General features: G+C 49.5%; 1 protein-coding gene across 2 annotated transcripts in view; it reads right to left on the reverse strand.

Annotated features, from left to right (window-relative positions):
* SLC6A7 (solute carrier family 6 member 7) overlaps positions 1-27361 on the reverse strand; it is a 192829-nt gene that overhangs the window by 83988 nt on the left and 81480 nt on the right. For both annotated transcript variants that reach the window (XM_075344365.1, XM_075344364.1), the window contains exons 9-12: positions 24122-24234; positions 23901-24032; positions 19051-19150; positions 5727-5827 (exon numbers count right to left, since the gene is read on the reverse strand). In XM_075344365.1, coding sequence (XP_075200480.1) covers positions 5727-5827; positions 19051-19150; positions 23901-24032; positions 24122-24234 — 446 coding nt within the window. The remainder of the gene's footprint in view (positions 1-5726; positions 5828-19050; positions 19151-23900; positions 24033-24121; positions 24235-27361) is intronic.

The raw sequence follows: 27361 nt of genomic DNA on the forward strand, positions 1-27361 counted from the left end.
GTGGTGGGTATCTCACAGATGAAGTACCATCATTCAGCTACAACCAATGGGAAGACACCACACCCTTTTTTATGCCCATCCTGTCTGCAGACCACTGCCAGACATAGCTCTGCTTTTACCCACAGTTCAGTTTTATGATTTTGTGTGCTTGCTATCTGACTACTTTTCCTGCTTGCTGTTTATGTACCTTGTTGGCAGATCCGCATTTCACCTCTGCTTGTTTTCTGATTAAGTCCTGGCCGTCCCATTCTGTTCCTGTTCCTCAATTAATGTTTTGACCCTGCCTGACTACTATTCTCTGGAACTGCAGCCTTCCACAGGTATTAATCACCTTGGGCCCTGTGTAATTCCTAATCCCTGTATAGGGGTTAAAGGGTTTCAGGGTTCTAGGGGTCCTGCTTGGTGAGTGGCTTCCCTCTAGCCTATCATTTACAGCCCATCTGAGTGTGTGGATCAAGGAAGGCGTTACACCGTGCTCTCTGCAGAAGGCCATGTGGTCCAGGATAGTGCTTTAAAAATTGCTGGACAACCAGGTTCAACACGTGAACCACACAAGCCATGTGTGTCACATTGTCACAGCGAAGGGCCGCACCCATGTTTGCATCATTGTCGCACCCGGCCTTCCCTGGCTGCTGGTTGAGTGGAGACAACCATTGATGAAACTCGGTCTCCAGAGCTAACCGTCCACAACTTCTCAGCGGTGTGACTCACATTTCCCATACATTTCAAAGTAAACCTTTGACCGCCTGATGGCATTGAGCTCTGCTGCCAGCATAGTAAGGAGGTGTGTGGTATTCCTTGTGCGCAGTTACAAGGAACGGTGGCCTGACCACACAGGGTTTGCGCCAAGGTGGAGGACCCACACGAGGTTGAAGAGGCAGAAGCAGTGTATTAACTTCTACATACAGAAGAAGGATTGAAACAACTCGTGGGGACGGCAAGACTTGTACAGCAGACCCTTCTCCATCTCTCCCCACAGTAACCCATTGCCCAGTCAGCGACATGTAACGCCCCTGTCCATGCTTACTGGGCCAATTATCTGTGGTGAAATGCACCCTGTCACACAGAGTTTCTCAAGGAATCAGTGATGTTTAGTGCGACATGCTGGTGTAGTGCGTGCACGCCTTTGTTGGAGAAGGAGTGGCGCCTGGGCATCGGCTCTTGGGGCACTGCGATGGGCATAAGGTCTCGTAAATCCTCGGTTAAAAAGGTTGGAAAGGCAGCATTTTGGTAGCCAACAGTTTCCAGATGCTGAAAGTCAACCTCTAAGCCATGTCATGCCCTTCTAAAAGCATGTAAAACACAGTAAGGGGACTCCAACCACAGTCTCCCTCGTTGCCACTAACTGGGCCACACACACCCCACTTGACTGGCATTGGTTGACCCCCCTTTTGAATAAGAAACAGATGCTTTGCATGAAGCACTCTCAAAAATACGCGTGCCTTTCCCGTCCCCTGGCTGACCCAGGGGAAGAAAAGTCCTCTGAGAGCCATGACTTGTTCATCTTGGTTCTTTTAGAAACACAGCGAGGGGACTCCAACCACAGTCTCCCTCGTTGCCACTAACTGGGCCACACACACCCCACTTGACTGGCATCGGTTGAGCCCCCTTTTGAAAAAGAAAAAGATGCCTTGCATGAAGCACTCTCAAAAATACGCGTGCCTTTCCCGTCCCCTGGCTGACCCAGGGGAAGAAAAGTCCTCTGAGAGCCATGATTTGTTCATTTTGGTTCTTTTAGAAACACAGCGAGGGGACTCCAACCACAGTCTCCCTCATTGCCACTAACTGGGCCACACACACCCCACTTGACTGGCATCGGTTGACCCCCCTTTTGAATAAGAAACAGATGCTTTGCATGAAGCACTCTCAAAAATACGCGTGCCTTTCCCGTCCCCTGGCTGACCCAGGGGAAGAAAAGTCCTCTGAGAGCCATGACTTGTTCATCTTGGTTCTTTTAGAAACACAGCGAGGGGACTCCAACCACAGTCTCCCTCGTTGCCACTAACTGGGCCACACACACCCCACTTGACTGGCATCGGTTGAGCCCCCTTTTGAAAAAGAAAAAGATGCCTTGCATGAAGCACTCTCAAAAATACGCGTGCCTTTCCCGTCCCCTGGCTGACCCAGGGGAAGAAAAGTCCTCTGAGAGCCATGATTTGTTCATTTTGGTTCTTTTAGAAACACAGCGAGGGGACTCCAACCACAGTCTCCCTCGTTGCCACTAACTGGGCCACACACACCCCACTTGACTGGCATCGGTTGACCCCCCTTTTGAATAAGAAACAGATGCTTTGCATGAAGCACTCTCAAAAATACGCGTGCCTTTCCCGTCCCCTGGCTGACCCAGGGGAAGAAAAGTCCTCTGAGAGCCATGACTTGTTCATCTTGGTTCTTTTAGAAACACAGCGAGGGGACTCCAACCACAGTCTCCCTCGTTGCCACTAACTGGGCCACACACACCCCACTTGACTGGCATCGGTTGAGCCCCCTTTTGAAAAAGAAAAAGATGCTTTGCATGAAGCACTCTCAAAAATACGCGTGCCTTTCCCGTCCCCTGGCTGACCCAGGGGAAGAAAAGTCCTCTGAGAGCCATGATTTGTTCATTTTGGTTCTTTTAGAAACACAGCGAGGGGACTCCAACCACAGTCTCCCTCGTTGCCACTAACTGGGCCACACACACCCCACTTGACTGGCATCGGTTGACCCCCCTTTTGAATAAGAAACAGATGCTTTGCATGAAGCACTCTCAAAAATACGCGTGCCTTTCCCGTCCCCTGGCTGACCCAGGGGAAGAAAAGTCCTCTGAGAGCCATGACTTGTTCATCTTGGTTCTTTTAGAAACACAGCGAGGGGACTCCAACCACAGTCTCCCTCGTTGCCACTAACTGGGCCACACACACCCCACTTGACTGGCATCGGTTGAGCCCCCTTTTGAATAAGAAACAGATGCTTTGCATGAAGCACTCTCAAAAATACGCGTGCCTTTCCCGTCCCCTGGCTGACCCAGGGGAAGAAAAGTCCTCTGAGAGCCATGATTTGTTCATTTTGGTTCTTTTAGAAACACAGCTAGGGGACTCCAACCACAGTCTCCCTCGTTGCCACTAACTGGGCCACACACACCTCACTTGACTGGCATCGGTTGACCCCCCTTTTGAATAAGAAACAGATGCTTTGCATGAAGCACTCTCAAAAATACGCGTGCCTTTCCCGTCCCCTGGCTGACCCAGGGGAAGAAAAGTCCTCTGAGAGCCATGACTTGTTCATCTTGGTTCTTTTAGAAACACAGCGAGGGGACTCCAACCACAGTCTCCCTCGTTGCCACTAATTGGGCCACACACACCCCACTTGGCTGGCATCACTTGACCCAACTTTTGAAAAAGAAAAAGATGCTTTGCATGAAGCACTCTCAAAAATACGCGTGCCTTTCCCATCCCCTGGCTGACCCAGGGGAAGAAAAGTCCTCTGAGAGCCATGACTTGTTCATCTTGGTTCTTTTAGAAACACAGCGAGGGGACTCCAACCACAGTCTCCCTCGTTGCCACTAATTGGGCCACACACACCCCACTTGACTGGCATCACTTGACCCAACTTTTGAAAAAGAAAAAGATGCTTTGCATGAAGCACTCTCAAAAATACGCGTGCTTTCGCCTCCCCTAGCTGAGCCAGGGGAAGAAAAGTCCTCTGAGAGCCATGTCCACTTTGTCAGTGGACAGACACGTGTGCTTATCTGCCAGCAGACCCCCAGCAGCACTGAAGACAGGTTCCGAGAGAACACTGGCTGCAGGGCACGACAAGATCCCCAAGGCGTACGTGGCGAGCTCAGGCAATTTATCCAGATTGGAAGCCTAAAATGAGCAGGGTTCAAGTTGCACAATAATGGAATCGATGTTTCCTTGTATATACTCATATATCTGTGTGTCCTCCTCTTTTTCCTTGTCCAGCTGTTTTGTTTTCGCATGAGTATATGTCCTTGTCACTTTCCCATGTGTTTGAGTTGTTTGTCACCTTTTGGACACCTTTGAGGGTGTTTTCTAGGTGTTTTTATGTGTTTGTGATTGCCTGCCATAGTTTCCTATGCAGTTCGAGTTCGGTTCGTCGAACGTTCGACGAGCCGAACTCGAACGGGACTTCCGTTCGGCGAGCCGACCTCGAGCCGAACCGGGACCGGTTCGCTCATCTCTACTGGAGACGTCACTGGTAAGTCAGTGTATTACATGTACACATACACACACTATACACTATATACAGCGCTCCTGTGTATAATGTCACTGGTGATCACTGTATTACCTGTATGCAGACACTATATAGAGAGCATTAAACCAAAAAAGGAGCCAAAGATCCATATCTGTCTAGACATTAAACAACGCAGATCCCACCATATTAATCATATATAGAACCGAAAAAGGTGTTTCTGCAAATAGAGGTTTTTCAATAATTCATAAAGTATCCATCATGATTAGAAAACGTGTCAAACTTTATTCCATCATATTTAAAATACAATATTTCTTTATTAGATACACCAGCATCTAATAAAGAAATATTGTATTTTAAATATGATGAAATAAAGTTTGACACGTTTTCTAATCATGATGGATACTTTATGAATTATTGAAAAACCTCTATTTCACTATATAGAGAGCTCCTGTGTATAATGTCACTGGTGACCATTGTAATACCTACATACAGCGCTCCTGTGTATAATGTCACCGGTGATCACAGTATTACCTGTACACTGACACTATATACAGAGCTCTTGTGTATAATGGTACTAATGATAATATTAGAGTTATTAGAATTGTGGTTTTTATTCATGATAATTACTGTAGTATTGTTCGTCACTGTGTAGTAGTAATATGTTGTCTGGTCACGGTTTGGTGGTATTTGTCTCTTGTATGTGATATTATTTGATCATTATGTGGTCTGCTCATCATGTTGTGGTATTTATCCCTTGAATGTGGTAATATTTGGTTACCATGTGGTCTAATTATGGTGTGGCGGTATTTCTTCCTTGTATGTGGTTGTATTCGGTCACTATGTGGTGGTAATATGTTGTCTGGTCACAGTGTCGCAGTATTTCTCCCTTGTATGTGGTTGTATTTGATCACTATGTGGTGGTGATATGTTGTCTGGTCACGGTGTGGCAGTATTTCTCCCTTGTATGTGGTTGTATTCGGTCACTGTGGTGGTAATATGTTGTCTGGTCATGGTGTGGCGGTATTTCTCCCTTGTATGTGGTATTATTGGTATTGGTATAGTGGACTTTGTTGTGTATGGAGGTCGCTTTTTCTCTCTATCTATAAAGGGGAGATTATTTCCAGTAGAGATTAAATACTTGAATGTTTAACCCCTCACTGTCCTGTGATTATTACACTGTAGCAAATATGCACTTACAGAGGTTCTCCGGTGAAAACAAGTAATCACCTTTTCTATGGCCACGTACAAACGATGATGTATTTGGTCAGTATTTTGCAGCAGTATTTGTAGTCAAAACCTGGAGTGGTAAAATCATAGGAAAAGTATAATAGAAACATGGGCACCACTTCTGCATTTTAAACCCACTCCTGGTTTTGGATACAAATACTGATGTAATATAATCCCCCCCCCCCAAAAAAAAAGAGACAATCACCCTCCTGGAGCCTCCTCAGAGCCCAGCCCTTTTATGGTTTAACATTACTGTACATTAAAAACATAAAGAAAAAAGTAAAAGAGGGAGCAAAATTACTCACGATTAAGGTGACGGGTGATAGGAAGGCCCAGCATGCTTTAAAATATATTCCTGGCTTAAATCCCAGCATCATTTGTATATCTCTACAGAAGCTCTTGATTCCTAGACAAGTAAAACATGACACAATTATAACACTTTTTAATCATTATTAAATAAATGTGCTAATTATAATTGCTAATTAGTGTTGTATCTTAACACGAACCTGTCAGATGCACTATGCTCCCAAAACCACGAGCAGTACTGGGTGCATATTGCTAATCCCTGCCTAACCGTCCCTGTATCTAGTAGTATAGATAAAGAGATCTTTAGAAAAAGTATTTCTAAAGATCTTTTATCATATGCTAATGAGGCCAGGGACTAGTCGCAAGAGCGTTAGTCCCTGCTCTCATTCCGCCCTCTCAGCATGTTAGCACGCCCCTGTGGGTGTGATCAAATACTATTCAATGCCCATTGCCCAGCATCATCAACGGTGATGTGCACACCTGTGTCCATTACACCGCCTCAGAACACCGGGGTTAGGGTCAGTCTCGGGACTCCTGATCATGCGCACTAGAACTCTCTGAAGCCGGGATTCGTACACCCGCCTTCACAGTGCGCATGACCGGAAGTGCGGTAACTTCTGATCATGCGCACTATCTGGCGTTCTGATGCGCTGACAATGGAAACAGGTATGTGCGTCACCGCTGATGACACTGGGCAATGGGCATTGAATAGCATGTTAGTACGCCCCTGGGTCATGCTGCCATACTAAGAGGGCGGAATGAGTGCAGGACCTATTGCCCTTGTGACTAGTCCCTGGCCTCATTAGCATATCATAAAAGATCTCGAGAAATACTTTTTCTAAATATCCCTTTATCTTATACTACTAGGTACAGGTGTGATGCCCTGGCAAAACCAGGTAGTCACAGATGACTGTACCCCCCCACCGAGGGTACAGGAATCGCTTCCTCCTTGGGATTACACACACACACCCCCACATGGTACATATGAGCAGCCGCCCCTCCCCTCAGTTAGGAGCTGAAAAGAGCAGCAGGGGAGGAGTTCAGTCAGTCGGAGGAGAGCAGCAGAGCAGTCAGGAGTTTGTCTCCTGGGCTGCAGAGAAAGGAGCAGAGCGGTCAGGGGTTGGAGCCCCTGGCCTGCGGGAACAAGTCAGGCACTAGGAGGGGACCCGAAGTGGACTAGGGTAGGGTAGTGGCCCTTCGGCATTGTGAACGGGAACCCGGAATAGTGCAGGGAAGTGGACTTCCCTCGTTCCAACCAGAGGAGCTAAGCAGACGACAAGGTGCAGTGCAACAAAAGAGGGCTCCTGCTCATTGCACCGTGTGTGGGACCAGCACACCCCTCCAAAAGGCTCCCGGTCACCGGCAAGTTGGTTTACAAAGGACTCTGTGTTTCCTGACCACACACATCAGCCTAGCTTCATCCAAAACCAAGACAACCGAACTGTGAGTTTTTTGCTCCCTGCAATCCCTGCCACCGCCACAACTCCCAATTGGGCCCTGGGACTACACTTCCCCTACCTGTGGAGGGGATTGCACCTTGCTGCCCCACACCACCAGTCCCGGGCAGGGTCCCCAGGGGCAGCGGCGGTGCCACCATCTCATCACCGCAACCAACAGGTGGCGTCACGGACAATCTCCCTTACCTAATCCCCTTTTTCCTGTGGAGCCTGGGATCACAGACCGGGTCACGACACTTTTATATCTACAGAAGTGACCCCTTGGCCCGGATCTGAGTACCCCCTATCCCTGGGCGACACACAGGGACGGTTAGGCAGGGATTATAAATATGCACCCAGAACTGCTGGGTGCACAATAGACATTGTCACACCTGACCCTGCTCTCTTTCCCTTCACAATGACCTTTACACATTAATTACTTCAATACAACAGATAATGGTCAGAATCCCATGGATATGTACATGTCACGGGTGTGTCACGTGTGACAAACAGTCATGTGGTTTCTGGCCATGGAAGGTCACAGCGTCTGGCTGCACAGAATGGTCCTTGACCTCCATTGTTCCTGCTGTCAGTATTCATTGGTATAGGTAACTTTCCTACTGGAATCATCTCTCCCTTTTGGACTCTGCTGATCATCAGTATTCTCTTGATGTTTGAATACCGCTTCCTTCCTTTGGACTGTGCTGGTGATATTTTCAGTTCCTTCAAATGGAGGTTGCAAGCAGGTGGCTTGTACTTCACTGTTGTATCATTGCGGAAAATTCTGCTGAACTCCTACCTGTGTCATCTAATGATAAGTAGTTCATGTTTTCCCCCCTGTGTGTCCTCCTTGAGTCTTCTATAGTTGTTTAGTGGGGTTGACGAAGAGCTCATCTCATCTGTTTCCTATTTAGGGCCCAGCACTAGGGATACCTAGGGTCAGGTATCCGGCTCGGCACATAGGTGTTTAATATATCTAGGGTGATGACGGACCCCAGGGACTAGCAGTAGGTTCGGCCAGGGGACACCATATTCCCTCTCCCTAGACACAGGCTTTTGCTCCCCTTCCCTTTTGCCGTGCGCTTGGTGCTCCCCCATACCTAGTGTGACAGTACATGTGTTGTTTCTTGAAACAAAAAGTAGCATGTGTCATAAAAATACCCAAGTAGCCAATTTTTTACTTTTATTACAGATTGTGCTATGTAAAAAAATATCCCCCTCCCCCCCAAATAAAACAACAAAACATTTAACACAAAAACTTTATGCTGATAACCCCCCATTAATGATAAACCTCCCCCAATGTGTTTTAATACCAATATTTTTTTATTTTTTTTACCCAAAAATCCACAAGTTAGTAGGAAAAAAAAAATCTATAAGAAATAAAAAGATACAAAAGTGGGCAAAGAAATGTGACACCTGGATTCTAAAAAAAAATTACTGAAAAAAAAATTGCAAAAAAAGCAATGCATGTCTTGTACTTAAAGGGAATCTGTCACCAGGTTTTTGCTCCCCGATCTGAGAGCAGCTTAATGTAGAGACAGACCCTGATTCCAGTGATGAAAACACACTGATGTTGGAGTACCGAGCTATTCTGTGATGGGCTCCAGCCAATCCTGGATACTTCGGAGGTCGAGGCCGGTGTTTCATTCTGTGCGTCACCTTTTGACAGTTTCCCTCCACCCCAGCTCCTGGGCCGTGGAAAGGGTCAAGGGTGCCTTCTGCACTCCCTGCAAACCCTGGGATTGCCCTTCTTTCCTCAGAACCTGGGTCGAGCTTCCAGCTCCAGACCACGGGCCCCGAACTCTCCGTGTCCTTGCTTGTCTCCCTTCCTCAATGCGACATGGCGCTTGGTCCGGACCCGCTGTGTGTGTCTGTGGCTCAAGGGATCCTCCGGACCCGGGGGTCACGCAGACACGCCGAATAAAAAGGGGGGACGTAGATGTACGGGCTAGACCGTATTAAGTTCGTGACGCCACCCACAGTGTGTGGTGAGGTGGGACACCACCGCTGCTGTGGCGCCCTGGACAAGCCAGGGGCCACAGAGAACAACACCACCAAACCCCACACTCCCGGTCAGGCACATCAGAGTCAGACACAAACCCTTGTTGCCTTCCTCCAGGGGCTGATGTCCACACCATGGGGGTGGGCCAGGCAGTTGGCCCCGCCCACCGAGGAGTTCACAGTCCTGGAGGCGGGAAAAGTAGACAGTTCAGTTCAGTTTGAGAGTGGAAAGTTAGAGGAAGGAAAGTGGCAAGTGAGCAGACTGAAGTTGGTCCGGGTGTGTGGCCCAGACGGATCAGCAAGGTTGGCAGACGGTGGTGACCGTCTGCAGGAGTGGCCTATCGGAGTTTACCGTAAAGCCCGTGGACGGGCGGTGGCCCGGCGGTACCGGACCGGTACACAAAGAGAAGTCAGCACCATCTGGCAGGGGCTTACGGACCCCAGCAAGGCTAGGAGTCGCCGTGAATTTGCCAAATCCGTCAGCGAAGGGAACCTCCTGGGTTTCCCAGCAGCCAAGTCCCGACAGAAGGCAACAGTCCACCCGTGAGAGGGAAACACACCCACCGCCAAGGCTACCGTTCCCAGGGCCAGAGCCTGCGGGCAAAAGGGGCTCCTCCGGCCCACATCCAAGCCGGGGAGTGGGTTACCGGTGGGAACCCATTGGAACCGTTCACAGTACATAGGTGCAGGGAAAGGCAGTCACCACCAACCTGCCGGGAGAAACAACACCGCAGCCGTCTGTGGGACCCGTCCATCCAGCCGTGTGTTTTACCGAGAACTGTGTCCTCATCATTGGCTGAGTGAGTACCACCGTGCCGTGCGGCACAGCGCTGCCCCCGCGACCCTGCACCTCACCAGGCCCTGTAACCCGCCTGTCATCCATCCCTACCCCATCACCGGGCCCCGGGACAACCAACCCCCTACCCACGGAGGGAAGAACTAACAACAAAGCTGCTCCCTGTCACCGCTCCCGGGATCCCCGTCTAGAGCAGCGGTGGTGTCACCAATATCACCACAACCGTGGGTGGCGTCACGGACAATAACCAAATCCCCACAATCAAATCCCCTTTTCACTCACGAGCGAGGAACGCCGCTCGAGTCCCCGGGATCCGGCCCACCGCTCGAGCCACCACCGAGCAGCGGCAGCCTCAGCAGCCGCGGCCGGACCCGAGCAGTGGGAGAGCGCAGCGTCCCCTCCTCCGCCCGCGACAACTTGGCGTCACGAACAGGATCCTACCGTTCTACCAACTGGTGGAAGTGCGCCTTGTGTGACCGCCGGAGGTGTCCGGCCAAAAAATTTGTGAAGCCGCCATCTTGGGCGCGAAGAATTCCCGCTCGAGCGTCTCCTCGAGTAGTGGAGGCACGAAGGCCAAAACCCCGCCCCTGTATCGGAGGAGCCGGAAAGAGACTAAGGGGGACTGATGGCGTCTGGCCGCATGTAGCCCGCGGCTATGAAAGCAGGGACGCCAGGACCCTGCGGTCATCTTGTTCCTGGGAGAGGCCGCCAGCAAGATGTATATGCCGTCCCGTAGCACCGTAGCCCCCGCGCCTGGAACCGCGGCATGGGTGGAGATCCGGACCGCGCAGCTCCAACAACGGCTGCAGGTCAAGATGCAGCTCCTCTTGGAGGAGTGGGAGGCCGACATGGCGGAGGTTATAGCGACCGTATGGAGACCCGAAGAGGAGGGAGCTTCGGAAGGGAGGGTGAGTGACCCACGCCCCGGTACCCCTAGTGGGTCGGTCATCGTGGCTGCGGGACCCGGTCTGAACCCACTCGCCCTGCTACCTCCCTCGCTACCCGTATCGGTTGCCGTGACCCCGCCACTAGGCCCGCTACCCCCGCAACCGGTAGCGGTACCCTGCATGTCCGCCCAGGCGGATCAACCTGTAACCGGAGCCCGTGACCGACCGGAAGTGCTGCCCTGGAAGGTGCAGAAGCCCGAGCCGGAGCCGACAGACCGCTCCGTGCTGAAGGCCCAGCGGAGGAAGGCCCCTGTGCCCATCCCCCACACCTCGGCTGAGGTTGCGTCGGGTTGCCGCTGCAAAGCAGCACCCCAGGCCAAGTCACCGCGGGACCTTCCACCCAGATTGCCAGTGGTGGGCAGTGTCCAGAAGGTCTCGCGGGGCCCGACCCGTGCGCCGGAGCTCGCAGCAGCACCGTATTGGGACAGGGAGCCGACACCGCTGGGCCCAGAGATCACGGAAAGGGAAAGGAAGAAGGCGGAATTGGTGGCCCACGATCCGGGAAAAGGAGAGTCTGAGGCAAGCAACCTTCCGTGTCCGGGGCCCCCTGTATGAAGGGCACTTGAGGCGGTTTGATGTCCGCCGGGGCTATGGCTTTATATATGAACCGGGCCTGGAGGCCGAAGTCTTTATAGCCCGGCAGGATGTTAATGCCCACCTGCCAGAGGAGCATCCAGGCCGCAATCTGATGCCCGGAGACCTGGTGCAGTATACCCGGCACTGTGGGGAGAGGGGGTGGTTCGCATTGGATGCAAAGCTGAGGGGCAGTCAGGAGGCCCGAGTGTCCACCGTACCCCCTCCCCCAACCGACTCAGAAGAATCGGAGTAAGGGCAGCGGAGTCCCGTTGCAACTGTCCCCGTTGGGACCACTAGAGTACCGTTTAAAGTTTTGAAAATGAATAAAAAGAATAGTTACCGGAGAAGATTCACCTGATTGTCAGCTTGATTAGAACCGGTCGTTGCCGGCAACTGGTCCCCGTTGGGACCCCCTTTTCAAATTATGCGTAGAAACTACTACGAACAGGGCCAAGAACTTGCAGGGCAACCACAAACTTGTGGCATGTAAATAATAATGTTTTATGGCTTTCACCGTTACCGCCTCCGGAGAGGCTGATTTGGAGGATGGGCCTGGAGGGAAGTGATGGCCCAGGCCCGCCACTACCGCAACCGGTGGCGATCCTCTAGGGGTTTCAGGGGTTCCCCATGGACGTGGTCCCCTGAAAAGGACAGAACCCGCTCGGGCAACTTGTGCTGGACTGGGGTCAAGGGGTGCTGCATGTTTGCTTAGGGGCAGCATCAGGGCCAGGTTGCTTGGGTGGGAGAGAGCGGAAGCCGTAACCGTTAAGCAACGTTTTAAGTAAGAGTACCTCCCGATGTGGGAAGATGTTATTTTAATTGTAATCCCTGTTTTACCGTTTATCTTTTCAGTTGCGAAAATAAAACCGGTGATGGACGGGCAGCCCGCGGACGGTCTGCATTTTACTAAGGGGGAATTTGGCGCCCTGGACAAGCCAGGGGCCACAGAGAACAACACCACCAAACCCCACACTCCCGGTCAGGCACATCAGAGTCAGACACAAACCCTTGTTGCCTTCCTCCAGGGGCTGATGTCCACACCAGGGGGGTGGGCCAGGTGGTTGGCCCCGCCCACCGAGGAGTTCACAGTCCTGGAGGCGGGAAAAGTAGACAGTTCAGTTCAGTTTGAGAGTGGAAAGTGAGAGGAAGGAAAGTGGCAAGTAAGCAGACTGAAGTTGGTCCGGGTGTGTGGCCCGGACGGATCAGCAAGGTTGGCAGACGGTGGTGACCGTCTGCAGGAGTGGCCTATCGGAGTTTACCATAAAGACCGTGGACGGGCGGTGGCCCGGCGGTACCGGACCGGTACACAAAGAGAAGTCAGCACCATCTGGCAGGGGCTTACGGACCCCGGCAAGGCTAGGAGTCGCCGTGAATTTGCCAAATCCGTCAGCGAAGGGAACCTCCTGGGTTTCCCAGCAGCCAAGTCCCGACAGAAGGCAACAGTCCAACCATTAGAGGGAAACACAGCCACCGCCAAGGCTACCGTTCCCAGGGCCAGAGCCTGCGGGCAAAAGGGGCTCCTCCAGCCCAAATCCAAGCTGGGGAGCGGGTTACCGGTGGGAACCCATTGGAACCGTTCACGGTACATAGGTGCAGGGAAAGGCAGTCACCACCAACCTGCCGGGAGAAACAACACCGCAGCCGTCTGTGGGACTCGTCCATCCAGCCGTGTGTTTTACCGAGAACTGTGTCCTCATCATTGGCTGAGTGAGTACCACCGTGCCGTGCGGCACAGCGCTGCCCCCCGCGACTCTGCACCTCACCAGGCCCTGTAACCCGCCTGTCATCCATCCCTACCCCATCACCGGGCCCCAGGACAACCAACCCCCTACCCACGGAGGGGAGAACTAACAACAAAGCTGCTCCCTGTCACCGCTCCCGGGATCCCCGTCTAGAGCAGCGGTGGTGTCACCAATATCACCACAACCGTGGGTGGCATCACGGACAATAACCAAATCCCCACAATCAAATCCCCTTTTCACTCACGGGCGAGGAACGCCGCTCGAGTCCCCGGGATCCGGCCCACCGCTCGAGCCACCACCGAGCAGCGGCAGCCGCAGCAGCCGCGGCCGGACCCGAGCAGTGGGAAAGCGCAGCGTCCCCTCCTCCGCCCGCGACACTGCTGTTGTGGGGCACCCGGGTGAGATGTAGTGGCAGCTGGATGTTAACCCCTCCGTGGGTAGGGATGATTGCCCCGGGACCCAGTGTCTTTGTGCAGGGTATAGCGATGGCAAGGGCCCGCGCCTGAGCAAGCAGGGGGATGTTTGGTTACTCACAGTAAATGAATCACACAAGTCTTTTGGTAAACCAAGGTGCTGGTGGCCGGCCGCCGCAGCTGATTGCCTTCAGGTCCCCCACCAGGGCTGGTGGTCGCTGTCATTTTTCCTCTGCACTTGTTTTGTGTATGGTGGATTGCCTGGTCTGGAACTCAGGAGTCCGCTCCCGGCTGGCTGTGGCCTAAGGAGCCGTGCCCGCAGACACTGGCCCGTGGGATCTATGGGCCCTGGCGGTGGCCTTATCCCTATCGGTGGTCTGTTGTCTTCTTTAGGGACTTTGGGTGAGACAGGACCTAGAATCCGGCCCTCAATCGGTTAATTAGCTAGGCCGCTGGTTTCGGTCCTGGTTTCAGGGTCCGAGTACCCCCTCTGTGCTACGGTTTCCGAGTCAGTTCTCCGTGTCGGTACCGACGGGCTACAACCCTTTCCCGGTCCACCTCGGATCTGCCGAGCCGTCTTCCCGTCTCCTGCTGATGGAGACCACCGTCTGCCATCTAGCCAAAGGCACCAGGACTCCGACCCTGGCACCGTTCAACTTGAACTTCCTCTGCTGGAGCTATACCTAGCTCCAGCCCACACTCCTCTCAACTTGAACTACAAGAACTATCTGCTTGTTTTCCCGCCCCGGGCTGTCTAGACCTCGGGGTGGGCGTGTCCAACCGCCTGGTCCCGCCAACTGGTGTGCCTATCTTTTGGGGGTGACTAGGCTTTCAGGTCGGCTGTATGTTACCTAGGTGAGGGAAGGTGTTATGCGGGGGCCTATTTGTGACTACCTGGTTTTGCCAGGGCGTCACAAGTAGTTGCCTATGGCGAAGAGGCGCGAAGATGCGAGCACCGGCAGTGATGGGATGACACAGAGGGTGCAGTTCAAATTTTTTTACTCACTGGAAGCACTCTGCTATTGGAGCACCAAGCTACACTGTGATGGGTTCCAGCCAATCCCGGATACTTCGGAGGTTGAGGCCGGTGTTTCATTCTGTGCATCACCTTTTGACGGTTTTCCTCCACCCCAGCTCCTGGGCCGTGGAACGGGTCACGGGTGCCTTCTGCACTCCCTGCGAACCCTGGGATTCACCTTCTTTCCTCAGAACCCGGGTTGAGCTTCCAGCTCCAGACCACCGGCCCCGAACTGTCCGTGTCCTTGCTTGTCTCTCTTCCTCAATGCGACATGGCGCTTGCTGCGACCGGTGCTAACTGAATACTGTGTGAGATGGCTCCTCACTTCTCCTGTTGGTGCCCTGCCTCCCGGGTTACTGAACTAGTGGGCAAGAGGTCCCTTACCTCATGATGGCCACCCCAGCACCTACCCTAGCCCAGTCCCAGTGGAAGAGCTCCCGTGTTTATGTGTTAGATGAGTGTAATGGTGGTGATTACCGGTGACGACCTCCTCTGTATCGGAGATGAATACTGCACCTCAGATGAGGCACAGTACCCTGCGGTGTTTGAAGGTGCAGGGGCGCCACACACCCCCACAGCGAATCACAGCACATCCGTGGGCTGTAAATAAAGCAATACAGGGGAAACTGCAGAATTTTGGATATGTATAAGAACAATAATATTTCTTCCCTTTATGGGAGGCATGGTTCCTTGAACGTTACAACTTTCCATACATTCACATTTTTCACATAAAACCTTTTGACACTGTAAATGCAATGAACATTGGTTCTCAATATTAGGCATTCACTTTGGGCAATAGACATTCCCTTTTACATCAAACTCTCACTTGGCATCAAATTTTCAATTTGCATAACACTTTTTCACGTAAGTGCAATAAATTAGCAGTAACAACAATATGGGGGACCTGCCTTGAACCGCCAACGTGGGCTCCGGGTGTGCTCAGAGCGTTCCAGACCCTGCTTCTCTTCTTCAGCACACCGACAGGTTTTCGGGTCTTGTTAATTCTGATTGGGTGCACAACAGGTGCAGATTATTTACAAGGCAAGTCCAGGCCATACCAAGTCCGATGGCTCAGCTGTCCATATCAACACTTATCAGATCTATGCAGCACTATATACAGGGCCCAGGTGGTCCCATGTCTCCAGTGTCATTGCAGCTTACCGGGGTCGCACGTAAGCCATGGACACCCTAGTTTGGGTCTCCTGGTCGCAAGGTCCAACGGTGTCAGGACCCATGTTTATTTCACTGTCGGAGTCCATGTTCTCATGTAATCAGTCTACCCGCACATCCAGGGCATACCATCCTCTCTCACCTCTTTGACGGGTGTAGGTGACGTGATCGCCCAGGTACAGGTCGCGATATGGGTGTCCTCTGTTAAGGTGGGATAACACGTCCCTCCAGGAAACAAATACATCCTTCGTCATCCCGGATTCGCCAATAAACCCCCAACTTAGATCAAAGCGGATCACAACACCATGCTTCAGTGGCCCCCTTGCTGAGGGTCGCTCCTTACGGTACCCTGCTTGGCAGCCAAGTTCCAGGCCTCCAAGCTTTCAAACCGAGCATTACTCTCCTCCTGTTCTGCGAGCAGCTTACGGAGATCCTGACTGCAGGCCACATTGATAGCGCCCGCTGTTATGGTGGGCTCCAGGGGAGCCTGCAGATCTTTTTCGTTGGTAAGCAGCGCATCCCAGGGCACACTTGGTCTGCCGTGGCCAGATGCAAGGATTGGGGGCTCTGCCAACAGCCCTACCAGGTCACTGTCGCCGGTTTTCAGGGCCACAGGTGTTGACACTTCATGCACTCCATTGGTGCAAGGTTCCTTTGCCTCCAGGGTCGGCGTCGCCGGTGCCCATCAGGGTCTACTGCCACCTCCCCATTGTTCCCTCCTCCAGCAACTGAGCCTGCAACCATCTTACTTCTCCACTTACCTGCACTGTACCCTGCACTCCTAGCCAGTCCTTATAACAGTTCTTCGCCTGTCGCCGAGCAGCAACCTGAAACCCTGAAAAGACCCTGCATTAGTCCCTGGCTAGTGAGTGGGCAGGTGAAGGACGCTAACCCCACCGCTGCACTGAAAGAAACAGGAAAGGAAGACAGAGAGGGGGAAAATAACATATTGCTATAGTCACCACCAAGACTGCAGTCACCACAGCAACTTCAACAGAGGGTTTTCAGCAGTTTCTAAGACTGCTTTCACAGATCATTTTTTTTGTATCAGGCACAATCCGGCTCAAAAACCTATGCAATGGATGCGGCGAAAAAAACGGATCCGTTGCATAAGTTTTTCCATGTGGCCCGTCCGTTTTTTGACAGATGCGGCTTGATACTGAGCATGCGCAGTTCAAAAAAACGCATCCGGCATCCATAGGCTTGCATTGTAAATCGCGCTGCATCGCGCCGGATCCGGCATGATGCGGTTTTTTCGCCGCACAAACAAATGTGCCAGGCAACGTTCCATCCGGCCGCCGCATGGGTTAAATATGCCGCATCCAGCAAAAACCGGACGCAACGCAATGCCATGTGGCACAATACAGCGCTAATGCAAGTCTATGCGGGAAAAACGCAACCGGCGGCAAAAAAAACGGTTGCGTTTTTTCTGCAAAGCGCCGTATTGTGCCGCTCAGCAAAAACCGAATGTGTGAAAGCAGCCTAACACCTCCAGGCTAAGCATCCAATTGGCAAAGAGAATAAACAGCACCCTCTGCTGGTAGCAGATAAAGGGACTGGGAGTGGTCCCAAACCGGAAACACCTGAGCTGGTAATTAGACTGCTTACTGGCAAGGGATACTGATTTTAACCCTACAACTGCCCAATGACAGGAAAACACATATTGAGAGAAGACTGGAAAGAGAGCCGTGACAGCAATGGGCAAAAATCCCAGCTGCAAGATGTGGAAAGCTCATACAGATTAATCCCAAGGGGCTTGCAGCTGTAAATGCCACAAAAGGAGGCTCTACAAAGTACTGACCTTAGGGGTGAATAGTTATGCACACTGTAGTTTCCAGTTTATCCTAGATTGTTGTTTGTTTCACAGTAAAATGAAAATCAAATGTTCACACTTGTAGGCCTGTTCTTTACATGAATTGATGCAAATCCGCAAAAAAAAATTAAAAAAAAAATGCAAAATTCCAGGTTGTGAGGTAGCAAAACAAAAAAATACCAAGGGGGATGAATACTTTTGCAAGACACTGTATTCATTAAGTGCTCAAATTATACACTTTACAATACTTCATTAAAGGGAACCTGTCATCAGAAATTTAGCTTGAAACCTAAAAGTTTCCCCCTCTGCAGCTCCTGGGCTGCATTCTAGCAGGTTCCTGTACTTTTTTTGGCCCCTTTTAAACCAAATTAAATACTTTATAAACTTGTACCTTTTGCTATGTAAATTTTGTAAATCGTCCATGGGGGCGGGCTCTCTGGTGACCGTTGCTGTTCCTCCAGCACATTGACGCCGTCCCCCCACGCTCCATTTCATCCATCAGGACGCCGCCCATTACACCCGAGGTGCCGCCCACGCCAGGATCGCTGGTGACGTGTGTCACAAGCACGAGATTATGGGCGGCGCTGTGATTGCATCGCAAGTGCCCGCCCATAATCTCATGGACGCGCTTTCCCCCACTGCCTCCAGCGTTCTGCGCAAGCGCTCGCCGGCCAAATGACCCAACGTCACCTCCTTCCCATCTTACCCTGCAGCAGGGCAAGATGGGAAAGAGGTGACGTCGGGTCATCTGGCCAGCAAGCGCTTGCGCAGAACGCTGGAGGAAGAGGGGAAAGTGCGGTCACAAGGTTATGGGCGGCACTTGCTGATGACACAGCGCCGCCCATAACCTAGTGCCTGCGCAAAACGTCACCAGCAGTCACACGTGCACACAGTGCACAGTCCCGCTACAGTCGCACAGCGCATGCGCGGGACCACGGGCGCCCAGGGGCGGCGTCCTGAGATATGAAATTCAGCGTTGGGGGGCAGCGTAAATCTGCTGGAGGAACAGCAACGGTCACCAGAGAGCCCGCCCCCATGGACGATTTACAAAATTTACATAGCAAAAGGTACAAGTTTATAAAGTATTTAATTTGGTTTAAAAGGGGCCACAAAAAGTACAGGAACCTGCTAGAATGCAGCCAGGAGCTGCAGAGGGGAAACTTTTAGGTTTAGTGCAAAATTTCTGATGACAGGTTCCCTTTAATGCTACCATACAGTCCACTGATATATACCATTATACACACGTTACATAATAGTTAAAGTATACGGACATAACATACACAATAATCCATAATATTCTTCATGATATAATAACGGCATTTATGTGGATTTCAAATTCCATCATTACCTTGAACATAAAAAAGACTGGATGATACGGATAGATGTGAACGTGATAGATATCAGGTCTTACCATAAACTCTTGACACTACAAGGCAGAATGTGATGACTATCACCAGAAGACCAAACCCCGCACTGTAGTCATCCAGTAGGACCAGCCAATACATTCCACCCTAGGAGATACAGATAAAACATCGGCTATAGTAATTACAAGCAATGACTACATGTAGGTCAGGAGAGCAGACTGTCAGTCATTACATGTCTCACACTGGAGAGCAGACTGTCAGTCATTACATGTCTCACACTGGAGAGCAGACTGTCAGTCATTACATGTCTCACACTGGAGAGCAGACTGTCAGTCATTACATGTCTCACACTGGAGAGCAGACTGTCAGTCATTACATGTCTCACACTGGAGAGCAGACTGTCAGTCATTACATGTCTCATACTGGAAAGCAGACTGTCAGTCATTACATGTCTCACACTGGAGAGAAGACTGTCAGTCATTACATGTCTCACACTGGAGAGCAGACTGTCAGTCATTACATGTCCCACACTGGAGAGCAGACTGTCAGTCATTACATGTCTCACACTGGAGAGCAGACTGTCAGTCATTACATGTCTCACACTGGAGAGCAGACTGTCAGTAATTACATGTCTCACACTGGAGAGCAGACTGCCAGTCATTACATGTTTCACACTGGAGAGCAGACTGTCAGTCATTACATGTCTCACACTTTTAATGCCCCCTTTTTTTTAAAATACGCTCTGGAGGCCGATTCCCAGGAAGATCCATGTCTGGTTCATAGATCTCAACAGTTAGTTTATGTATCAAGAAAAATGTGGATTTCCTTCGAATAAAACATTGGCTCACAGACATCAAGATATCATTTTTTAAAATTTTCCATGACCTACATGCCCATACATGTCTCCCGTGCAGAGGACTTACAGAGAAATGGACTAGTGCTCTATTTTCTCTGTTATCACACATACAGATGTAGCAGCAGCATGGCAGAGATTATACAGTGGTACTGTGTGGCTGTGACTACAGCACTGGGATAAGCTAGCTAGAATATGCACAATTTGTTTCTCTTCTTCTCACTCACTGTATTGACAGTCTGTTGAGTCAGATGGATTGGAGCTATTTTTTTCCTGACGGAATGTTCAGTTTAGGATGCAGTGGGAAGGAAAGAAGAGGCTCATAAGTGGAGAAAAAAGTATATTTTACATTTCTCTGATTTATTATGAAGTTTCGTATAAGATATAGCACTACTGATTTATGCAAACAACGATAATCATTTAATGCATAAGGCCTGGGTGCATCTTTAGGCTTTGCACCGATATAGCTTCATCCCTGCCAGTATTCATTCCGGTATTCCGAGGTACTACAATTTTAAATGCCCACTTGTCAAGATTCACCAAGTATGGGTAATCCTAAAAAGATAACTTGATACTTAGTCCTATCTTATCTCTTATCTTATCTATTCATTTCTGTTCTAAAGGTATCTTTACACAGATGTTTCATACATTTATTTACATTTAATCCTCTTCTTCAAAAGCTTGGATGTTATCTGGTATAGTATCTTCTACACCCAGTATTTATTACAGAAGTTTCATCTAAACTCTGGCTTCCTTCCCACGACATCTCAATGTGCTTACAGTGCAATCCCCTATCTAGAACTAACAGTGCAAATCTCTACACATTTAGAAGGAAAAGTGCCCATCGTCTTTTATGGTCTTCATAGTTTTCGATTTCACCTCCTGGTTGTCTTTTTCTCCTGTCTCAAAAAAGTTACACTCTGTATTTTTTTGCTTTTTTAAATTATTTCATGCTACAATTTTCTTATCCTTAGACCTTGCCCTAGTTCTACGTCTAAGCCTAACCCTATCCCTAGCCCTAACCCAAAGCCTAACCCAATCCCTAGCCCTAACCTAAAGCCTAACCCAACACTTAGCTCTAACCCAAAGCCTAACCCAATCCAATCCCTAGCACTAACCCAAAGCCTAACCCAATCCCTAGCCCAACCCAATACTTAGCTCTAACTCAAAGCCTAACCCAATTTATAGGCCTAACCCAAGGCCTAAACCAATACCCAGCCCTAACCCAAAGCCTAACCCAATCCCTAGCCCTAACCCAATGCCTAAGCCAATCCCTAGTCCTAACCAAAAGCCTAACTAATCCCTAACCCAAAGTCTAACCCAATCCCTAGCCCTAACCCAATATGTAGCTCTAACTCAAAGCCTAACCCAATTTATAGGACTTACCCAAGGCCTAACCTAATCCCCAGCCCTAACCCAAAGCCTAACCCAATCAATAGCCCTAACCCAAAGCCTAAGCCAATCCCTAGTCCTAACCAAAAGCCTAGCCCATCCCTAACCCAAAGCCTAACCCAATCCCTAGCCCTAACACAATACGTAGCTCTAACTCAAATCCTAACCCAATTTATAGGCCTAACCCAAGGCCTAAACCAATACCCAGCCCTAACCCAGAGCCTAACCCAATCCCTAGCCCTAACCCAAAGCCTAAGCCAATCCCTAGTCCTAACCAAAAGCCTAACTCATCCCTAACCCAAAGCCTAACCCAATCCCTAGCCCTAATCCAAAGCCTTACCCAATCGCAAAGCCTAACCCAATCCCAAAGTTTAACCCAATCCCTAAATCTAACCCTATACCTAAGCCTAAAGGGTACTTTACACACTGCGACATTGCTAGCGATCTCGTTAGCGATGTGAAATTCTAGATCGCAAGTGCGATCTTTCGAGGTTGCACATAGGTCATTTTACGCATGTGTGATCTCAAAAAATCGCACTTGCGATATAGAATTTCACATCGCTAATGAGATCGCTAGCGATGTCGCAGTGTGTAAAGTACCCTTAACTCATAAAACAATCCCTAATCCTAGCTAACATTAGAAAAGGTGTAAAAATATGACAACAGCTCTTAGGAATTAATGGAAACAGTACTGAATCATGATATCATTATCACTGCACTTGGCTCTATGATTTCGGTCACTGTCACTAACTTTGCAGAGCACAGCAACCGATGAAAAACTCATCTCACATGTTGTACTCTGCATCTGCAGTTCTAGGCGGCATTCAGTGCGTACTGGCAAGCGCCAATTGCTTTACAGTGCCGTCTGCATCAAAAATGGGCGAGTGATGCCCCGGAGCATACATTATAGCTACCCCCAGGTTACTTCTCATGCACTATGCCGCTGCTCCCCAAAGCTTATTTTTAAGATAAAATAGTAAAACAATGATATTAGGATTAGTGATGGGTGGAACCGGATTGTAAAAGTCTGGATTTATGCAGTTTCAAACATACCCGAGTGACGGACCCGAATTCTCAGATAACTCCATGTAATGATCCGGGTCCAGCAACTTGAAAAATAAAAAAAAAAAAAAAAAAAGAAAAGAAGAATAAAGCAAGAGCTTCATACTTACCAGGTCTTTGGCACAACTGTAACTCATTCTTCTTCCGGGGCTGCTAATGATAACTAATCCATATGCACTGCTTCCCCCACCCACCAACCATCTTGGTGGCTGTGGACTGGTTGCAGTCAGACGTGCACCCAGTCTATATTAACAGCATCTGACTGCTTGCAATTATAGACCATATCTGCAAATCACAGTCATGGTGTAAAATAAATTAATTTAAAAAAAAAAATGGCTTAGGGTCCTCCCATATTATGATACCAGCACAGATAAAGCATACGGCTACAGGCTGCAGCCCCCAGCCGTGCGCTTATCTTGGCTGTGAATCTAAATAAGAGGAACCACATGCGGAATTTTTTTAAAAATTATTTCAATAAGTAATTTAAAAATCGGTGTGTGCCCCCCCCCCCAGTTTTGATGCAAGACAGCTGGGGGCTGGTATTCTTAGGCTGGGAAAACCCATAGTTATTGCCCCCCAGTGTAAATATAGCAGACCGAAGCCACCCAGGATTGCCACATCCATTAGATGTAATGGATGCTGCAATTCTGGGCGGCTGCAGGCTACTGTTTTTAGGCTGGGGCAAGCCCAATAAGCATGGTTGTCCCCAGCTTGAGAATACCAGCCCCCAGCTGTTGGGCTTTATCTTGGCTGGGTATCAAAATTGGGGGGACCGCATTCCAGATTTTTAAAATTATTTAAATAATTTAAAATAACTGCATGTGGTTCTTCTTATTTTGATCCACAGCCAAGATAAGCAGACCGCTCAGAGCTGCAGCCTGGAGCTGTATGCTTTATTTGTGCTGGATATCATAATATGAGGGGAAATCTATGTCATTTTTTTTATGTATTTATTTATTTTTACTCCAATCCACAGTGACCTGCAGACAGGGTTTGGGATTGGTTGCAGTGAGATGCTATCACACAGGCTGGGGGGGGCGTCTGACTGCAACCAATCACAGACATCAAGACTGCCGGTGGGCGGGGGAAGCAATGAATATAGATGAGCAATAATGAGCGGCCTCGGAAGAAGAATGAGCAGCCTGTAAGACTCTGTAAAAATGGTGGTAGAAGGGATAGGGGAATTGGAGCAAGCGCTTCATACCTACAGGCTAGATTCTGGTCCCCATAGACATATATGGGGACCGGCAGCCAGCCAAATAGCAGAGATCACTTCTGAGCCAGAACCGGTAGATCCGCCGATCTCGGTTATCTGCGAGTCCACCCATCACTAATTAGGATCTTAAAAATGAGGTCTGATAGTATGAAAACATGGCTGCTTTCTTGAAGAAATAGTGCCACTCTAGTCCATAGGCAGTATCTGGTATTGCATCTCATAGCTATACAAGTGTATAGAGCTAAAATACAATAGCAGTGACAGCCCATGAGCAAGAGTAGCGCTACTTCAGGAAGAAAGCAAGTTTTTCTAGTCCCATGCAACTTATATCATTTCGCCCTGATAACAATTGATGTTGAAGAGATAGGACTTACATCGGTTGTAAGGATCAATCCCAACAGGAATAAAGCTACGCAGATAATAAGAGAAAAAAATGCTTTCTTTGGTCTGAGGTAGTAAGGAAACTCATCCGTGATGGCCGTCACTATGGTCTCCATGAACGCAAACTGTGGAGGAAGCAAATTATACACTTTATACAGTTTTTTTTTAACACAGTATAATAAGTGATGACTAAAACTTTACAAAGGTAACATACCTGACTGTCTAACCCAAGGGTCAGAAGCATGAAGAAAAAGAGAAATGACCAAAAAGGTGATAGCGGAAGCATGGTCATGGCCTGCGGGTACACTACAAAGGCCAGTCCTGGACCTATGGGCAAAAAAGTATATAATAATAGTAATAATAATAATTACATTTTATTTCTATAGCGTCAACATATTCCAAATCACTTTAAAAATTAATGAACAAAAAATGAAAATCTTGGGATATTCCACTTTTTTCACTGCCGCTAGAGCAGATACCATGATCCTATGATTCCTGTTCTGTTTAGATAACATGTAAGCTTTACTGTATAGATTGGGAGAGATAAGTAGAGTCATCTCTTTATTATTCGAAAATTAGCACAGCCATGACAGCTTTTATATACGAATATATACTGTCAAGATCCAGGACCGGTATTCCCCGCTCCAGAGTCTCCCAGATCCGGCCTGGTCATGTCAGGGGTCAACTCCCATCGGCCTTCTTCTGGTTTCAGGAAATGCTATATCTGGTAGCTGCACCTGCATTCCAGCCCTGGTTATAGTTTTGCTCTGCAACCTGTGATTGGCGCTAGTGAGATATCATGTTTGATCTGACTTCTAGTTACCGACCTGTACCCTCCCCCATTTGTCCCAGTCCCACACTTCCCACTTCTGTCAGTTGTTTACCCATTCTGGTTCATCCTCTTCCCGTGTTTGTGTCTCCTCACACTCAGGTCTTGTCTTCTGTTCCCTGTGCCCTTTGTGCTCTCCTCTGCATACCTCATCTACCGGCATCCAACCTCTGTTCTGTTTTCTGACCTGATCTTGACCCTCCCTCTGCACTGACTTGACTTCCCGGCTAGACCCTGACTGCTTGACTACTCTATTGCTCACTGGTGGTTCGAATGTGAACTGCCTGCTGACGTTACTATGCTGTACTTCAGCCGCCTTTCTGTTACAGTGTTACTTTGACTCTCCTTCACTACTCTGCTGCCATCTAGTGGGGAATATGCTGTACTACTTCTTACCATTCCTTTGTACAGCGTGACATATACATATCTGAGTTGTACCTATTGTTAGATACCAACACTAAACACTGTATAATGTGTAAATCTGCATCCATGTTTTTTATTAATTGGAAAGCTATTAGTATATGAACTCTAGAATGATACCCCTGGACACAGTTAAGATTCCATACACTTGCACTATCATTATCTATTCCTCAGGGGGACTGTACCTTATAACTCCCTATAATAATTTTTTACATCTTGCTGTCTATTTTCTTTCACAGATTTTATCTAAACAATTGGCTCTATTGAATAAAAAAAAACTTTTATTTTATTTTTCGTAATTTAAAAAAAATATACATATGTATCAAATCTTTCGAGACTCTATAACACGCACCTCATATGTACACTATTATTGATAATGACCATTAATAAAGAGGTTGTCAAAAATTAAAACCAATTTTTAAATACCTTGTTATGACCACCATCAATTGGTCAGATCAGAGAAGGGCTACAAAGAGAACTCTCACTAGATGACCAGGACATTTATGCACAACGCACACAGAAAACTGATTTACATGCACGATGCAATTGTCACCCGGAGATTATCTATAACTTTGCCGACTGTCATGGTGGCGTCAGGTCCTGTTCAGATTGCTGATTAAAACGCTTCGCCTGAGAGATTCTCTGGTGTCTGGGAGCAATGCAGGCAGACTCAGGCATCGACCTGCTGTATGCTGATTTATAGGCAGGCTAGTGGGTGTTAATCTCTGCTAGTCTGCTTGTGTGCTCTTTTGGATCACCTGTTGTGAGGGAACCTTTCACATCTGCTCACCACCTATATATACTGGATGGGTCCTTTCTCCTATGCCAGCTATAGCTTGTCTTAGTTGGTATAGTGTGGTGTCCCAGTTTTTCTGATGCTTGTAGTTCTTGTTGCTTTGTGTGGTTATGGAGTTTACCCCTGTTGTCTTTTGTAGTTTCCTTCCTGAACTTATTTTCCTCCTGAATCTCGTATTGTCCTATCGTGTGTGTGTGTGTGTGTGTATGTGTGTGTGTGTGTGACGCCCTGGGCAAGCCAGGGGTCACAGGTCATAACACCACCACACTCTACACCCCAGTTAGGAACATCAAGGCTAACCAAAAATCCTTGTTGCCTTCCTCCAGGAGCTGGTGTTCACACCAGGGGGTGGGCCAGGCGGTTGGCTCCGCCCACCGAGGAGTTCACAGCTCTGGAGGCGGGAAAACCAGGCAGTTGAAGTCTAGCTGAGGGCTAGAGTAGAGTTAAGCTAGGAAAGTGGAAGAGTAAACAGTGAAGTGGTAAAGGAGGACAGTAAGAGTGGTGACAGAAAAGAAACAGTTTGTAAAGCCTGAAGTTGGTCCGGGTGTGTGCCCCGGACAGTGACAGCAAGGTCAGCAGACGTCGGTGATAGTCTGCAGGGGTGACTGCTCGGAGGTTACTGGAAGGACTGCGGATGAATGGTGACCCGGCGGTCTGGAGCAGTGTACAAGGAACAGTCAGCACCAGGGCAGGGGCCTTTCGGATCCCGGCAAGGCTAGGAGTCGCCATAATTTGCCAAATCCGTCAGTGAAGGGGACGACTGTCTCCCAACAACCAAGTCCCGATAGAAGGCAACAGTCCAACCATAACGGAGAGACACCGCCACCGCCAGGGCACCAGTTTCTCAGGGCCAGCGCCTGCGGGCAAAGAGAGGAGCTCCTTCGGTCCAGATTGAAGCCGAGGAGTGGGTAACCGGTGGGAATCCATCGCTACCAACACAGAAACATTAGGTGCAGGAAAAGGGACCGTCACCGTCAACTACTGGGGAAAAGCAAGTGCAGCCGTCCGTGGGAACCGTCTTTCCAGCCGTGTGTTTTACCGAGAACTGTGTCAACGTCTCAGGCTGAGTGAGTACCACAGTGCCGCAAGGCACAGCGCTGCCCCCGCGTCCCTGCTCCCACCAAGCCCTGCATCTCCCTCCACATCACTGGGCCCCGGGATCACCAACCCCTACCCACGGAGGGGCAACACAACAACTTGCTGCTCCACACCATCACTCCCGGGATCCCCATACAGAGCAGCGGTGGTGTCAACAAATCACCACAACCGTGGGTGGCGTCACGGACAATAGTCTATATCCCAAAACCCAATCCCCTTTCACTCACGGGCGAGGAGCGCCGCTCGAGACCCCCGGGATCCGGCCCACCGCTCGAGCCACCACTGAGCAGCAGCAGCCGGACCCGAGCAGA

The sequence above is a fragment of the Anomaloglossus baeobatrachus genome, chromosome 4, assembly GCF_048569485.1.
Source record: "Anomaloglossus baeobatrachus isolate aAnoBae1 chromosome 4, aAnoBae1.hap1, whole genome shotgun sequence".
Classification (NCBI taxonomy): domain Eukaryota; kingdom Metazoa; phylum Chordata; class Amphibia; order Anura; family Aromobatidae; genus Anomaloglossus; species Anomaloglossus baeobatrachus.